General features: G+C 41.7%; 1 protein-coding gene across 3 annotated transcripts in view; it reads right to left on the minus strand.

Moving 5' to 3' along the window:
• Window positions 1-14,953, minus strand: part of LOC121862061 (syntenin-1-like) — a 28,090-nt gene extending 13,137 nt beyond the window's left edge. The window contains exons 1-3 of one of the 3 annotated variants that reach the window (XM_042359996.1): window positions 14,935-14,953; window positions 5,460-5,516; window positions 356-475 (exon numbers count right to left, since the gene is read on the minus strand). In XM_042359996.1, the coding sequence (XP_042215930.1) occupies window positions 356-475; window positions 5,460-5,510 (171 nt within the window). In that variant the 5' untranslated portion in view covers window positions 5,511-5,516; window positions 14,935-14,953. Of the gene's footprint in view, window positions 1-355; window positions 476-5,459; window positions 5,517-14,042; window positions 14,143-14,294; window positions 14,434-14,934 lie in introns of those variants that run through there. The other 2 variants (XM_042359994.1, XM_042359995.1) reach the window with 2 other exon arrangements.
• Between the last annotated feature and the right edge of the window lie 2,272 nt (window positions 14,954-17,225).

The following is a 17,225-nucleotide window of genomic DNA, read 5'->3' on the forward strand; positions in this document are numbered from 1 at the left end:
GCTAACGAGATATTACTACTGTTAATTTATATCTTCTACAACAATGTCTTTGGTGTGTGTGTGTTTTTGCTGAACATAGTCATAAATATCCCCTGTAGTTGTTAATAATGAATCTGACACTTTCCTGCAAAACTTATAAGTGATTTAATTAAATTATATGGAATTTTTGTACTCCGCAGGTTTTGGCCGAATAGAGAACAATCGCGTTCAACCTGACGGGTCCCACATTCGCCCGACGGGCTGTTGAAGTCTTAATACAGTATTACAGAAGTCCTTTACAAAGGATCATCTTTATACTAATTACTCCACAGTTTGATACCAAACATAATAAATAACCTGAACTGTGGTACTGTACCTTGGGCTGGGCCTGAGGGGGGTGGAGGGGGTAGGGGGGTGGAGCATCATGTACTGGAGGGGCCGTGGCAAGAGGGCCACCCTGTGATGCTGTCATCTCACTCACCAGCTGGGCTTGTGCCTGTAACATTACAATAATTAAATTACACAACACAAATAATTATGATTATGGTCACAAACTATCCATACAAAATGCACTAATGTGCAGTCCCCCTAAATAAGTATTGTTAGCATGAGGTCGATGTGATTCAAGGTTTTTCTGAGCTATGTTAGTCCAACTGTTTTTGAAGGCTAGGCTGGGTAGATCTATTTTTGCAACGTTGAGCATGAATGAGTAACCGAGTACAGTATACGTTTTTGAACGATACATACATAAATATACGGTAGCTTTATGGGCTTCTTCTTACAGTGAAGTATTTAGTATACCATACAAGGATGACTCCCCCACCCCCCTATCTCCAGCTGTTGCTGATATGGCCAGCAGGCCTTATGATGATGTAATAGGAATCATATCAAAGCATCTCAAAGTGTAGCGACAGAATATCTAACGATACTGTCTCGGGGTACAGTACAACCATTCACATACTGACAGATGGGTCCTGATCAACTTTCTTGTCCACACTTGCCTGGGTTTGCCAAGGTACCCAACTCCAATGTCATTTCTTACAACCTCTCTCCCTGGCTCTCCACACTACTATACTGCTCCTCTTGACCCAATTGATCTCAACATATCCAAACCGTCTCCGCAGAACTTTGCCAACAGCGTCAGTATCTAGCTGCTCTCTTCCCTCTGAACAGGGCTTCCTGCCTTTCAATATCACATAATATATCCATCTCAACATTCCAGGGTTTTCACATAAATCATAATTTTATACAATTCTTTTCTAGTTTTCCATGGTTGGTGTTTTCCATGGTTGGTGTTTTCCATGGTTGGTGTTTTCCATGGTTGGTGTTTTCCATGGTTGGTAAGTTGTTCAAAATCTTCCATGACTATTACAATAGTTTCATAACTTTTCCAGGATTTTCAATGACTGTGGGAACCCAGAATAGTGTAATGTAGACAACTCAGTCTATCAAGAAATGGTGAAAAGGCTGAAAGTTGACAAAATATATCAACAACAACATTTTATGACCCTTTTCCAAGCTTGCATGGGTCAGCCGACGGCAGTTCTCCCACCAGCCTCTCGGCATCTCTTACAACAGCAGCTCTACCTGCGTCTCTTAACACATTGTCGACTCCGTATGTGATAAACTACGGTACAGTATTTCACATTTTTATGATCTAGTGCATCATGGCTTTATTCTTTAGCCAATCTACTCTCTTAACTCTTGCATTACTGTATGTATACAGTACAGTAATGGCATCCCTCACTATTTGAACGTTTCAGATACAGAAATTCGCCCTCTCCTTACCAGGTTAAGGTGTGGGCTGTGTTATGGTTGTTTTGCAACTCATAATTTTGGGTAGTTAAACATACTGCATTTTATGGCATATAAGACACATTCCTAAGGCTTCTGAGACACCCTGTACAAGATACTAGTTGGGGCCAAGTACAAGATAATGGTTGGGGCCAAGTACAAGATACTAGTTGGGGCCATGTTCATGATAATGGTTGGGGCCCCCATTCCTAAGACAACCCTCCCATAGTGCCCAGTCCCTCACCCACACATATTCCCGATTTTCTGAGAACACCGTCTCGATAAAAGATAATTCAGGAAGGTAAATCAGTATCAGTTGCTAAGTTTTTAAAGACAGAAACAACCAAAGGCCAGACTTTCTGGTGCCTGATGGCTCAAACACGCTCACCTCCAGTTGTGAGATGCACACACCACATTGGAATTGAAATATGAATCCCACTAAACAATACAGTATTGTACTCAGGAGGCCCCTAAGTGATGGGGGCTGCACCTACTGCACATTGATGGAGCCGGCCCTGCACACCCCCACTGCAGCAGGGAATATTTCAGAAAAACTTTTGTGTGTATTTTCCTCCTGTAGTCATAATTTTCTTAAAATACTATCAGTGGTAAAAAGTACCAGACTTTGTTAATTAAGTAAAAGTATTGTTACAATGGCAAAATGTTACTCAGGTAGAAGTAAAAAAGTATCTTACTCAAGTTCTAAAATTAAAAAGTAACAACAAAATTATTAATCATCTCATATGTAAAAATAAATACTAAATAAATTATAAAAGACTCGTTAGCTAAACATTACACAAGTTTATTCGCAAATCTTTCTATTAAGATTAATCAATAACTGATTCTCAAAATTATGGCTGTCCAATCAGGATCTTTTAGGCCTAAATATAAGCCCATCGTGACCTACCCAAAGAGAATACGTTCAGCCGCTCTTCTCCCTACAATCCACCGCAGGGATGGTGAACGGGCTGAAATTATATCCATCCAGCACTATGATCACTTTCTTCCTTATCCACACAAGTATTGTCAACGTGGACTTATGGTCCAGACATAATGTTGTCTCTGCTCGCCTTAGGTGAGGATACAGACCTATCTGAGGTGGGGGATGACCTGCACTTCTCTTCCTGTAAACTGTCCCAACACTAACACCCATCAACACTATTGTCTTGACTGTCAGGGACCTCCTACCACAGGGAGAGTCACTGACCACTGTATGTCACCACCTACTATTTTGTAATAATTTAGATCTAATTATTGTCCACTACCCACACTTTGGTGGGTGCTAACTCCCCTTGTCCTTAAATCATATCAATATTGTCTCCATATCACAAGTCACAGCGTGTCCTGCAAGACACGAGTACCGTACCAATGTATTAGTGTCTGACCGCAGGGTCATGTGACTGGGCTTGTCGCCCCCTTAGGTGTAATAAATTATTTAAATAATAAATATTAAGCCCAGTATGACTAAACAGACACTCACAGGCAGCAGATGCAGGTAGTGGGGTGTTAAGCTTCAGAGATAAGTCACATAATGTCAGGAAAGACCTCAGTAGCTCCATTCCACCCCCTGGGCGTGCCAAGCAGCTATCAAGCTCAGTTAAGGAGTTTGTGGATGATTGTTGCCTCCATAGTGACCGAGTCTGACTAAGACTCACCCTCAACTGTCCCTCTAACTGGGGCGTGGCTGTGGTCATGTCACTTTTTTATTCTAATTGATGAGTGGCTGAATTTTTCTCACCACATAACATTGGTGGGTGTTGGGGTAGTGGTGAATAGTTTAAATTTAGCAGAATTCTAAATACACTCATCACACATTTCTACAGACACTTTCCTTTATATCTAAGGCAAAATTATGTAGCGTCTTAGAATCACAACTCTTTGAAATTCATTTTTGGGTACAGGTATATGAAAAGAGCAACTGATGTCTACAGGAAGACCAAGCCCCTGAAGGAAGGAGGGGGGCAAGGCAAGGCTGGGTGAGGTGGGTGGTCAAGGTGCTAATGGACACAAGAAGATCAAAGGGTAAGTCCACTGTCATGGCCACTGCCAACTGACCTGAAGTCACCTCACCTCACAAGACCTCTAGGTATGTGACTGCGTGGTGTCTCCCCACACCATACCCTCCACCCACACAACTATGGTTAACAATTACAGCTCCACCCGACTTACGACCTGCCTCAGTCGTACCCAAATTTTGTCAAATTACGTAATTTCGAGTCCCAACGTCAGTACAGACAAAATTTTTGTTTGTAATTCACTTTAAAATGGCTGGCAAGCTTAAAAGTGAGAGTTTTGTGGTGCTGAGAAGAAAAAGAGACACCCATTTTCGATTTTTTATGTATTATTTAAGCATTTTCGACTTAAGTCCTGGATTTGGGTCCCTAACCCCGTCGTAAGTCGGGGAGGAGCTGTAATTAGTTACTGTATTTAAAAAATATATTAGTAGTTTGCATGTAACGATTTTTTATTTTGGTGGTTTATGTTTTGTTGTTGTTGTTCATGAACTGATTTCATGTTTTGGGAGTTTTCTTGTCATTAGGAAACTGAACCTTATTTTTCCCATATGTTCACTTATCAAATGGTTTCCTGGGACCTAAACCATTCATATAGCGAGGAATACCTGTATAGTGTAGAGCTCTCTGGGTCACAGTACAATACAGTGCAGGCCCAGTACTAATGTATTCAGATCTACAATGAAAGATGTGAAAATGCTAAGAATAATCACAGCCACAAACTCTGACAATAATTTCAACAATATATTGATACACTGTTAATGAAATACATCCACATTTTATAAAACAAAAAAAAATATTAAATCTGTTTAAAGAGATATTAACCATTTTAACTTGGACGAAATAAAATTATACAGCAAGAGTTTACAATGGCTGCACCTGCACAGTCCTGCCACCCTTGAACATGGTAAATATACAGTGGTCCCTCGGTTAACGAACACTTTGAGGTGTGTATGTAGAAGGTTCCTGGTTGATGATGATGGGAATTAGAAGTGGGAGTGGAGGAGAAGAGAAGAGAAGGAAGTGGGGATGGAAGAGAAATCACCAATAAAATTTTAAGTTCACTAGGTGTAATTCAAGATTATTTTATTTAAATCAACACTGCACTGCACTATATATTATCAATATGTTCAATAAATTTCAAATGACCAATAATTTCAATGAAAAATGCAAAAATATTCAAGACACCAACAAAATAGATGTTCACTCCACTGTCAACAAAGCCCAACTGATGCCTTGTGGCTGAGTCAAGCTGCTGATGGGCGCACAAAAAACTAGTTCCCTGTACAGTACTGCATATATTATCAATATCTTAAATAAATGTTAAAATCACTAATAATTTTAATATAAAAAATATTAAAGAGCACAACTTTATTGATATTTACTTCACTGGAAACAAATGTAAACATAGAACAGATTACTGAATTGGCGGACTGGCCCAGCAGCTGATGCACACAACAAAACGTGATGTTCGTAAGGATTTCGTTAATCAAATTTTTGTTCGTTACCAAAATGAAGATTCTTATGGAAGGTAATTTGTTAACCGAACCGTTCGTTAACCGAGGGACCACTGTAGTGTAATATATATACATGATACATAACATACTATTTAATGCAATACTGGTTGATGGTAAAATATATTTGATGTTTAAGAAGGGACTAAAGCGTACTTACTCTGCCCAACTGGTCCACCTTCATGTCCTCCAGAGACGGGTAAAGACTCATTGTGATCTGCAACATAACAGTACAGTATATTATATCCATAGTTAACTCACACTTAAAACTCTACTGTACATATGGCAGCTATACAGTTCAGTATACTGTACATATGGTAGCTATACAGTTCAGTATACTGTACATATGGCAGCTATACAGTTCAGTATACTGTACATATGGTAGCTATACAGTTCAGTATACTGTACATGTGGCAGCTATACAGTTCAGTATACTGTACATATGGTAGCTATACAGTTCAGTATACTGTACATATGGCAGCTATACAGTTCAGCATACTCTACTGTACACCTGGCAACTATACAGTTCAGCATACTCTACTGTACATATGGCAGCTATACAGTTCAGCATACTCTACTGTACATATGGCAGCTATACAGTTCAGCATGCTCTACTGTACATATGGCAGCTATACAGTTCAGACTGCTCTACTGTACACCTGGCAACTATACAGTTCAGCATACTCTACTGTACATATGGCAGCTATACAGTTCAGCATGCTCTACTGTACATATGGCAGCTATACAGTTCAGTATACTGTACATATGGTAGCTATACAGTTCAGTATACTGTACATATGGCAGCTATACAGTTCAACATACTCTACTGTACACCTGGCAACTATACAGTTCAGCATACTCTACTGTACATATGGCAGCTATACAGTTCAGCATACTCTACTGTACATATGGCAGCTATACAGTTCAGCATGCTCTACTGTACATATGGCAGCTATACAGTTCAGCATGCTCTACTGTACATATGGCAGCTATACAGTTCAGCATACTCTACTGTACATATGGCAGCTATACAGTTCAGCATGCTCTACTGTACATATGGCAGCTATACAGTTCAGCATACTCTACTGTACATATGGCAGCTATACAGTTCAGCATGCTCTACTGTACATATGGCAGCTATACAGTTCAGCATGCTCTACTGTACACCTGGCAGCTATACAGTTCAGCATGCTCTACTGTACATATGGCAGCTATACAGTTCAGCATACTCTACTGTACATATGGCAGCTATACAGTTCAGCATACTCTACTGTACATATGGCAGCTATGCAGTTCAGCATACTCTACTGTACATATGGCAGCTATACAGTTCAGCATACTCTACTGTACATATGGCAGCTATACAGTTCAGCATACTCTACTGTACATATGGTAACTATACAGTTCAGCATGCTCTACTGTACACCTGGCAGCTATACAGTTCAGCATGCTCTACTGTACATATGGTAACTATACAGTTCAGCATGCTCTACTGTACACCTGGCAGCTATACAGTTCAGCATACTTTACTGTACATATGGCAGCTATACAGTTCAGCATACTCTACTGTACATATGGCAGCTATACAGTTCAGCATACTCTAGTGTACATATGGCAGCTATACAGTTCAGCATGCTCTACTGTACATATGGCAGCTATACAGTTCAGCATGCTCTACTGTACATATGGCAGCTATACAGTTCAGCATACTCTACTGTACATATGGTAGCTATACAGTTCAGCATACTCTACTGTACATATGGCAGCTATACAGTTCAGCATGCTCTACTGTACATATGGCAGCTATACAGTTCAGCATGCTCTACTGTACATATGGTAGCTATACAGTTCAGCATGCTCTACTGTACATATGGCAGCTATACAGTTCAGCATACTCTACTGTACATATGGCAGCTATACAGTTCAGCATACTCTACTGTACATATGGCAGCTATACAGTTCAGCATACTCTACTGTACATATGGCAGCTATACAGTTCAGCATGCTCTGCACCATGGCACTTCTCCACAGTTCAGCGCTCTACCAGCCGCATATGGCGTTCAGCATACTCTGCTGTACATATGGCGGCTGCACAGTTCAGCATGCTCTACTGTACATATGGCAGCTATACAGTTCAGCATACTCTACTGTACATATGGCAGCTATACAGTTCAGCATACTCTACTGTACATATGGCAGCTATACAGTTCAGCATGCTCTACTGTACATATGGCAGCTATACAGTTCAGCATACTCTACTGTACATATGGCAGCTATACAGTTCAGCATGCTCTACTGTACACCTGGCAGCTATACAGTTCAGCCTGCTCTACTGTACATATAGCAGCTATATAGTTCAGCATGCTCTACTGTACATATAGCAGCTATACAGTTCAGCATGCTCTACTGTACACATAGCAGCTTCTTACAGTTCAGCATATACTCTACCTGCCATATAGCACTTCCTGCAGTTCAGCATGCTCTACTGTATACGCCTTCTGCAGTTCAGCATACTCTGCTGGCATATGGCAGCTATACAGTTCACTCTACTGTATGGCAGCCCTATACAGTTCCAGCATACTCTACTGTGCCTCAGTTTCAGCATGCTCTACTGTACCTGGCAGCTTCTCTGATTCAGCATATACTGTACATATAGCGCTATACAGTTCAGCATGCTCTGTGCATATAGCAGCTATACAGTTCAGCATGCTCTACTGTACACACATGGCAGCTATGCAGTTCAGCATGTACTCTACTGTACATATGCATGGCCTTTATCACAGTTCAGCGTATACTGCTGTACGCCATAGCGCTTCTGCAGTTCAGCATACTCTGCTGTACATATGGCAGCTATACAGTTCAGCATACTCTGCAGCACGCCGTAAGCTATACAGTTCAGCATACTCTATAGCACGCCAGCAGCTATGCAGTTCAGCATGCTCTACTGTACATATGGCAGCTCCCAGTTCGGCATGCTCTGCTGTGCACCTGGCAGCCTGCAGTTCGGCATGCTCTACTGTACATATGGCAGCTATGCAGTTCCAGCATGCTCTACTGTACACCTGGCAGCTATACGGTTCAGCATGTCTGCTGTACGCGCATGGCAGCTTCATACAGTTCGGCATGCTCTGCTGTGCATATGGCGGCTATACAGTTCAGCATACTCTGCCTGGCCATATGGCGGCTATACAGTTCAGCGCCGCCACTGTGCATATGGCGGCTATGCAGTTCGGCATGCTCTACCATACGGCGGCTATACGGTTCAGCATGCTCTGCTGTACGCTATGGCAGCTATACAGTTCGCGTATCTACTGTACATATGGCAGCTATACAGTTCAGCATGCTCTACCTTCACATGTAAGCCCTGCGGTTCAGCATGCTCTGCACCAGCGCACATGGCAGCTATGCAGTTCGGCATGCTCTGCTGTACATATAGCGCTTCGCCACAGTTCGGCATGCTCTGCACCATGCACCAGCATTGCAGTTCGGCATGCTCTGCAGCGCATATGGCAGCTATGCAGTTCATGCTCTGCTGTACATATGGCGGCTATACAGTTCAGCATACTTTCTACTGTACATGGCGGCTATACGGTTCAGCATGCTCTACTGTGCATATGGCGGCTATACCGGTTCAGCATGCTCTACTGTGCATATGGCAGCTATGCAGTTCGGCATACTCTGCACTGGCCATATGGCAGCTATACGGTTCGGCATATGCAGCACGCGCTCGCTATACAGTTCAGCATGCTCTACTGCCGCATATGGCAGCTATATACAGTTCAGCATGCTCTGCTGTACACATGGCACGGCTATACCAGTTCAGCATGCTCTACCAGCACATGGCAGCTATACAGTTCAGCATGCTCTGCACTGTACACCTGGCACATATACAGTTCCCAGCAGCACTCTACTGTACATATGGCAGCCTGCAGTTCGGCATGTACCACTGTACACTCAGCAGCTATGCAGTTCAGCATGTCTACTGTAGCACACATGGCAGCTATACAGTTAATGCTCTGCACAGCTTCATATAGCTAACACAGTTCATGCTCTACTGTACATATGGCAGCTATACAGTTCAGCATGCTCTACTGTACACCTGGCAGCTATACAGTTCAGCCTGCTCTAAGATGCGCTATTAAGTCAACACCACAATACTGTATTAAAGTGTTGTGATTATATGGAACACCACAACCTCCCACAAGACACCCACAACAACCACCACCTACAACACATACACAACTAGCCTCTAAGATCTAAGCACATGGCATCACAGGCAAGATTTTAAAGTGGATTAGCAACTGGCTCCAAGACGGGCAACAAAGAGTGGTAATAATGGAATACATTCTGAATTGAAAAAGGTTCACAGTGGAGTACCACAAGGCTCTATCCTTGGACCACCCTGTTTGTGATCTATATAAATGATATACCGGTAGATGAAAATATATTGAGCCACAATGTCAAGTCTGTGGATGACACGAATATATTTGGGAAGGTAGCAAGTCAGGACAATGTGGCAACAATGCAGAGAAGGGCAAATGCTCTTTAACATTACAAAATGTAAGACCCTACATGTAGGATACAACAACCCTAATCAACACTATTCTGTTATTAACACTCCCAAATGTCGATAAGAAGAGGGATCTAGGCATAGTGATAGACCATTCCCTGAAGGCGGGACAACAAGTGAGAAAAACAAATCAATATTTGAGAATTCTAAAAGGTTCCTTCATATACAAAGAGAGGAGAATGCTCCTTCAACTGTACAAATCTCATGTGTTGTACATTCCAGTCTGGATTACTGTATAGGAATGGAAACTTTACCTCCAACAAGACCTAACATCCCTAGAACAGGTGCAACACAGAGCAACCAAGAGGATTCTGGGACTATGTCATCTAGATTATCCAAGTAGATTGAGGGCCTTAAGACTAACAACCCAATTGGACAGATCTCATTGAAACATTCAAAATCCTGAAAGGGATGGAAAAAGTGAACCCGGGCCATTTCTCTGTGATGTCATGCACCAACAACACCTGTGATCAATCCATGGCGACCAGTGTACAGTATTTGATGAGTGGCAGGGAAACACAGGGTTGAGCTCACTCTATTTATTTCTCTAATGTTTGGGGCTACACAGAGCCAATCACCAGAGAATACAACAAGTACCCCGGATGCACCTCACCTCTTCATGTGTTGGGGCCCGATTGACTGTCATTTACCTGACCCAACTACCTCACTGCACAGCATCAATGCTAGATCCACTGCATGCTTCAACCAGCACATAAAACCCTCCCTATTGTTCGTACAGCACTGTACTTGTATGCATCTGGAGGCAGGTGGCTGGCAGCTTCAACATCAACCACCCATTCTCAGTCAAGCTGATTGTGAACTCGGTCACTCTGGGACCTCCAGTCCTCGACCACTTTCACATCTTTATTCCTCAATTACTCGTAAATTTAAATAAGATTGCAATTTTTTCAAATACCAAAAAGGAATATCTTGTACAGTATTACAATATTACTAATTTACCAGAAATAAAGTTCTGTATATGTACTGCATTATATAAAGTACTGTACAGTATTGGTGTACCGTATATAAATTGTCCTCAAACATATGCCTTCTTGCAGCTCCACACAGCTCCACACTCAAAATCATATTCAGTACAGTATAATCAAATACAGTAATCATATAATCAATACTTTATCTCACCCTGTATTAATAATCAAATAAGGTAATCATATTATTAATCATAATCAAAATTTATCATGACTTTTATTCAAAATTAAATCGATCCACTTTTTAACGATTTTAATTTCGAATAAGCCCGAACTGGGTCATTGACTGGCCTGGGAGATATGAATAATAATTAAAAATAAATGACAAATAGAAAAGGAAAAGGTTATATTAATCTACACCATAATCAACATTTATTGTGGCTATTAATCATAATCAAATGGTGTAATCAGCCTCAGGTCTGACACAATGATGCTACGCAGTGATTTAAATGTATATTTATTTTACCACAGAGCGATACTGTAAGTCAAGAGATGGTATACCGGGGATGCCTGTACTGTACAGTACTGTAAGTACAAGATGCAGTAATCATCATTTTCAGAGTCTTAACTAAGAACTACTTAAGGAAACAGAAATTCTATTCTTCAAGTCACACTCGGATAGGAATCATAAAGAGTCACAGTAAAAAGACGTGTCAGTCCTCCGTCTGAGCCATGAACTGAGACTTGTGAGCCCCAGAGTCACAGGTTGGAGGAGTGACATGACTTCTTAACATGACTGCACCAACATCTACCTACAATACCAACATGGCAGCTGCCAGGGTGCATCAAAGTTACTTTTCTAATCACATATATCGATTTGTTTTTGCAACAAAAGTTTTGTGAATTATTCGTACTTTGTTTTTGTAAAGTTGTGGACAAAAAGAAAACAGCAGGGAGGGAGGGAGGGAGGGAGGGAGGGAGGGCAGTGGGTGGACATAAAGGTGTGACAGTTAAGTCAACAATTTTCATTTATCACCACAAGTAGATTTTCTTAGTTTAAATATGATTCAGGTGCAGCTACAGTAACAGTGTGCTGTAACAACCTTAATACTGTTCTGTACACCAAAACAACCATAATAATGCCGTCAATGTTTGAGGAGACTTTTCACTGGCACCCCGCTGCTGTAGTGCCAAGTCTTCACCTCCAGTACACCTCCTACCTCCCTCCTGAAGTCTATTTGTCCCACACAGCTTGTAGATAGAGGGGATTATTGTAAAAGTGATAACAGAGGCATAATGAAGTCTGATCTAAGTCTTCCACCCTGATAAGATAGAGGATAGTTTAGGCGTAGGTTATAAATTAAAAAAAAAATAAATTATGAAAACAGGTCTCGCATATAGAGCTTATACAGTACTGTGCTGTGTACAGTACATAGTGTAACCCTTCATTACTGAAATTCAACTTGCAACCCAAGATTAAATTCCTAATAATACTGCACAAGCCAAACTGTAAATCACTCAGGCTAGGACAGCACTACAGTGCTGCCCCCTACTGCAGCAACTTTCAATGGAAAAGCTGAGCAACTAATGTAAATCCACATACAGTACAGTGATCTTCCAGTTAGCTGGAATCCCTGGCCACCAGAACTCCCCAATAGGCAGAATGGACTTTGACCTACATGGGAGAACTCTCTCCATTCTGGGCATGGGAATGAGTTTCCACATTTTCAAGAAAATTTCAGAGAAAATCTCTCCAAACCTCTGTTCCGAGTATGGAAAAAAAATCCAGGAGTTTCGAGACATTGCATCGTGTTTCTGCACGTGCCAGTCGCATAGGTGGACTAACTGCTTGGGTAACTTAGGCTGTAAGCTAGTACACTTAGTTCATATTCCGCTGCCATTGTACATGGATGTTCCATACTAGTTGCAGTGTTTTTGTACAGTTTGTTTTGTGCAGTAAAATACCGGTCCAACGAATTACCCAAAAGTACCCAAAAGTATATTAAATCAGGGTAAAATCTTAACGAATATATGTTTTTTATCAATAAAACCTGATTAATAATGTTTTCATTGAAATGTAGTCAAAATAATGAAATAATAAACAGCGAAAAATGCTAAATTCCAAAGAGTTACCTATCCAAAATGGAGATATAATTACCGATGTTTCTGTTACTTTGGGGTATTTAACATAGCCGTAGGATTTACTTTTCGTTAGGTTAGGTTAGGTTAGCGAAGTGCATCACGATGGATCTGAGTTAGCGAAGTGCATCACGATGGATCTGAGTTATCTCCCTTGTTCACCAACTCTTTGGAATTTAGCGTTCGCCAATACTGAAAGTTTTTCGCTGTTTATTATTTCATCTTACAAATTATTTTTACAAAATTACACTAAAAATATTATTAAACATGTTTTGTGTATGTATAACAGATATTTGTTAAGATTTTACCCTTATTTGTTATACTTTTGGGTACTTTTGAGTAATTCGTGGCTCTCGTAAAATACAGTGCTATACATAACTGTACCAGGACACAATCAGCCAAGAATACAGTGTTGAGACATAAAAGTGATTACACTTTATGTATACTGTACAGAGCAGAGAGGACTGTATGGCTACTATAGGCTAATGTGTAGGTTTGGTAGTTAGGTGAGGAAAGGTCAGGGTGAATTGGTAGTTTTGGCCCCAACAACAGTTTGACCCTAATTTTTTGTTTTTCCCAAGGTAGTTGGTCTAATTCATATGAATTTGACCTTTATTTCTGTCTCAAATGAGTGGCTACCGAGTTATAACCCCTCCCCCACAAAATTGCTCTGATTTGGGACTGAAACTGCAAGGTTAGGTCAGGTTAGGTCAGGTTCTTCACACTTTCATTTTCATTTTCGTGTTCAGTATCATGCAAATATTATAGTACCTCCAGAAATTTATTAAATCCCATAAGTTATTTCTCGTGGTAACTTTACCAAAATACTGTAACTCTTCAGACTCAATAATGCTTTTTGTGGAATATCACTAGAATGTTTGTACATATTCAAACAAAAGTCTCAAGTGAAGAATTAAAACACTTACAATTTACTTAAAATTGTGGCAAGTACTGTACACTACAACTATAGGCAGTGATAAAAATATACAAGCAATGAGTTTTGTACTTTAGAGACATTCTGTTCAGTAACTGGTTAACCCAACAACCTTAGACAAATAACAGTAGAAATCTAAGTTAGTTCAAGTAAAAGTTTTAGTGTCAAACATACAAGTGAAGACGGGAGGATGGAGTATGAGGAACTGTTGCTGTACACCTGCTCCTTGTACTGACAGTGAGCAGTAAGTCGTAGTCACATAAACGTACATCACATGTCTATGACAGAGTAAGAACCATATCTATCGCTATCAACGCCTCCCTCCACCTCACTATATAATTTCTAATACCATGAACTATTATCACCACCAATTGAGCTTCACATAACTTATTCTACTGCCGAGGTATGTCATAGGCTCAAACTTACTATTTCGAGGTCTAGCGATGACTCCTACAAAATGAAAGACGGTCCCGACGGCCAGGAGACAGATGACCCTCAGCTGTTGTTTGCCCAGAGCCATCCTCCACCTGTGACGTCATCGCTCTTGCACTCACATTCTTCTAACTCTCACAAACTTGAAAAACTTTTACAGTTTCTCAGAAGATTTTGTGGTAAATTATTGAAGTTAGATTTTAATAAATACTAATTTTATTGAGCATAGGCGATAACTTAAATTATGGGATATAAAACTTGATTTGTTATTTATTCAAAGAGTGTGGTCATTAGGTATTGTAAAGGCCGGGTAATTCAAGGTGGTGTGTTGTGTCCGGTGGTGACTCACTGTCATGTGTGGTGACGTACCATGTTATAGTGAACAACTTTTCCTATATCGCTATAACACACTAATGTATCAACGACCTCGGATACATACGGCAGTTTCTCATCCATGAAACATGGACACATTTTCATGTTCATTTAAATTTGCACTGTACAGTCCGTCCCTGACTAATGTCGATAACAGCCTTGAGATAGGCAGGGCGTTGCATCATTCTTTATCGTAGGTTCTTAAATAGATAGTTAGCCAAAAAAATATATGATATTGTTACGAGTCCCTTTCGCCACTTACCCAACGTCCAACACTGGTCACCAGCTGCCAGGTCGTATATACAGAAGTAGTAGATATATCACAAATTGTAGTGGATTCCTCCCCTACAAGCACCGAACCTTCTCGAATTCCCCAGCCTACGCCTCCAGCGCTGCCCACGGAGCGGGGGTCAACTATCTACCCACGCCTTATAAGGCCTGACACCGTTGTGACCAGCCTCTTTCTACCCAGTGCCACCAGGAAGCAACACCTCCTCCTCCGCGCGGCTGCCGTTCCCGCCAGCGACCTTGGCGTCCCTCAAGCCGCTTGTCCCTCACTCTGGTCACCCTCACCACCCAGCTCTCTCTACTCAACGCTAATTACCATGCTACCTTCCCAGCAACAAGCTGCATTGTACATCCAATACAATATGTATACAGTGAGCACATTGTGAGTTTCCTTTCTCCATCCCATCCTGAGTGTGAACCAATATCTCACATAACCCTACTAAGTGTCGTTGAATTACCATTGGCTGTCCCGCCAGTTTCCGGTAATTTCCCGACGATCGGTATCAGTGTACAGACAAACAACAGGCCGGTAGATTTCTACCAGGTCACAGAAACACACTTGTGCACTGTACTACTGTAGCCCAGTACTTACCAACAGTGCGTAACGGAGACGTGACCGATTGCCCAAGCGGCTAACATAAGAACATAAGAATGGAGGAAACTGCAGCGGGCCTATTGGCCCATACTGGGCAGTCCCATTTACACCCAACCCCTATTGCTCATATATCCATCCACCCTATGTTTGAATCTATCCAGCGTATTCGAGTCAATAATGATGTTTAGTACAAGTTCCAAACCAATGTTTACCTATATCGCGCCTAAATCTAAATTTGTCTAATTTAAGATCATTGTTACGAGTTCGCTCCTGGCTGGACAGTTTGAGTACCTTTGTTATATCACCTTTGTTTAGCCATGACTTCCACTTACACACCTCTATCATGTCGCCCCTCGCTCTACGTCTCTCAAGGGAGTGCAAATTAAGATGCTTTTACCTGTCTCTGTACTCAAGGTTCCTAATGCCCTGGATTAGTCTTGTCATTCTCCTCTGAATTATTTCTAGGGATTCTATATCCATTCTGTAGTACGGTGATCCGAACTGAACTGCATAATCCAGGTGTGGTCTCACAAGCGTAAGATATAGTTTTAGGATGACCTCACTTGTCATGTAACTAACACTCCTTTGTATGAACCCAAGTACTTTATGAGCCTTGTTACGAGCAAAAACACATTGTTTACTTGGCTTAAGGTTCCTACTTATCATTACTCCTAAATCTCTCTCGCATTCGGATTTCTCTATAACATCGTTGTTCATTTGATATCTGGTTTCCCTGTTTACATCTCTCTCAGTACTTTACATTTGTCCACATTGAATTTCATCTGCCATTTTTCAGACCATTCGAAATTTTTTTTTTAGATCTTCCTGTGGTTTTGCGGAGTTCTCGTCAGATTTAATTACACGCCCTATTTTAGTGTCATCAGTAAATTTACTTATGTTGCTGTCTACGCCGATATCTGTGTCGTTTATGTTGTAGTGGATCCTATCCCCTATAACTGACGACTGAGCTGCAGCGCGCCTACCAGCCAATCAGCGTACAACCAGCGATGCTGGTAGACCTGTGGGGGTATGAGATATTGGTTCATACTCAGGATGGGATGGAGAAAGGAAACTCACAATGTGCTCACTGTATACATATTGTATTGGATGTACAATGCAGCTTGTTGCTGGGTAGGTAGCATGGTAATAAGCGTTGAGTAGAGAGAGCTGGGTGGTGAGGGTGCCCAGAGTGAGGGCACGCGGCTTGAGGGACGCCAAGGTCGCTGGCGGGAGCGGCAGCTGCCAGGCTGGCGCGGAGGAGGAGGTGTTGCTTCCTGGTGGCACTGGGTAGAAAAGAGGCTGGTCACAACGGTGTCAGGCCTTATAAGGCAGGGGTAGATAGTTGACCCCCGCTCCGTGGGCGGCGCTGGAGGCGTAGGCTGGGGAATTCGAGAAGGTTCGGTGCTTGTAGGGGAGGAATCCACTACAGACCTACTCCCCAGTGCGGACGCACATGTAGCAACCCCAGGATGAGAGTGCCGGGTACTTCTGGCATGGCGTGGCTGGCCAGGGAGACCATTCTACTCTGACCTACTGGACCAGCAAGACCTCTCTACAGTGCCTCACCAACCAGGCTCCCTCAGAAAGCTCCTTGCCCAACAGGACCTCTGAGCAAGCTATTCCTCACCTAGTAACGCCTTAGCACTGCACTGTACAACAATAAATAAACA

The sequence above is a fragment of the Homarus americanus genome, unplaced genomic scaffold, assembly GCF_018991925.1.
Source record: "Homarus americanus isolate GMGI-L3 unplaced genomic scaffold, GMGI_Hamer_2.0 scaffold25013, whole genome shotgun sequence".
NCBI classification, from domain to species: domain Eukaryota; kingdom Metazoa; phylum Arthropoda; class Malacostraca; order Decapoda; family Nephropidae; genus Homarus; species Homarus americanus.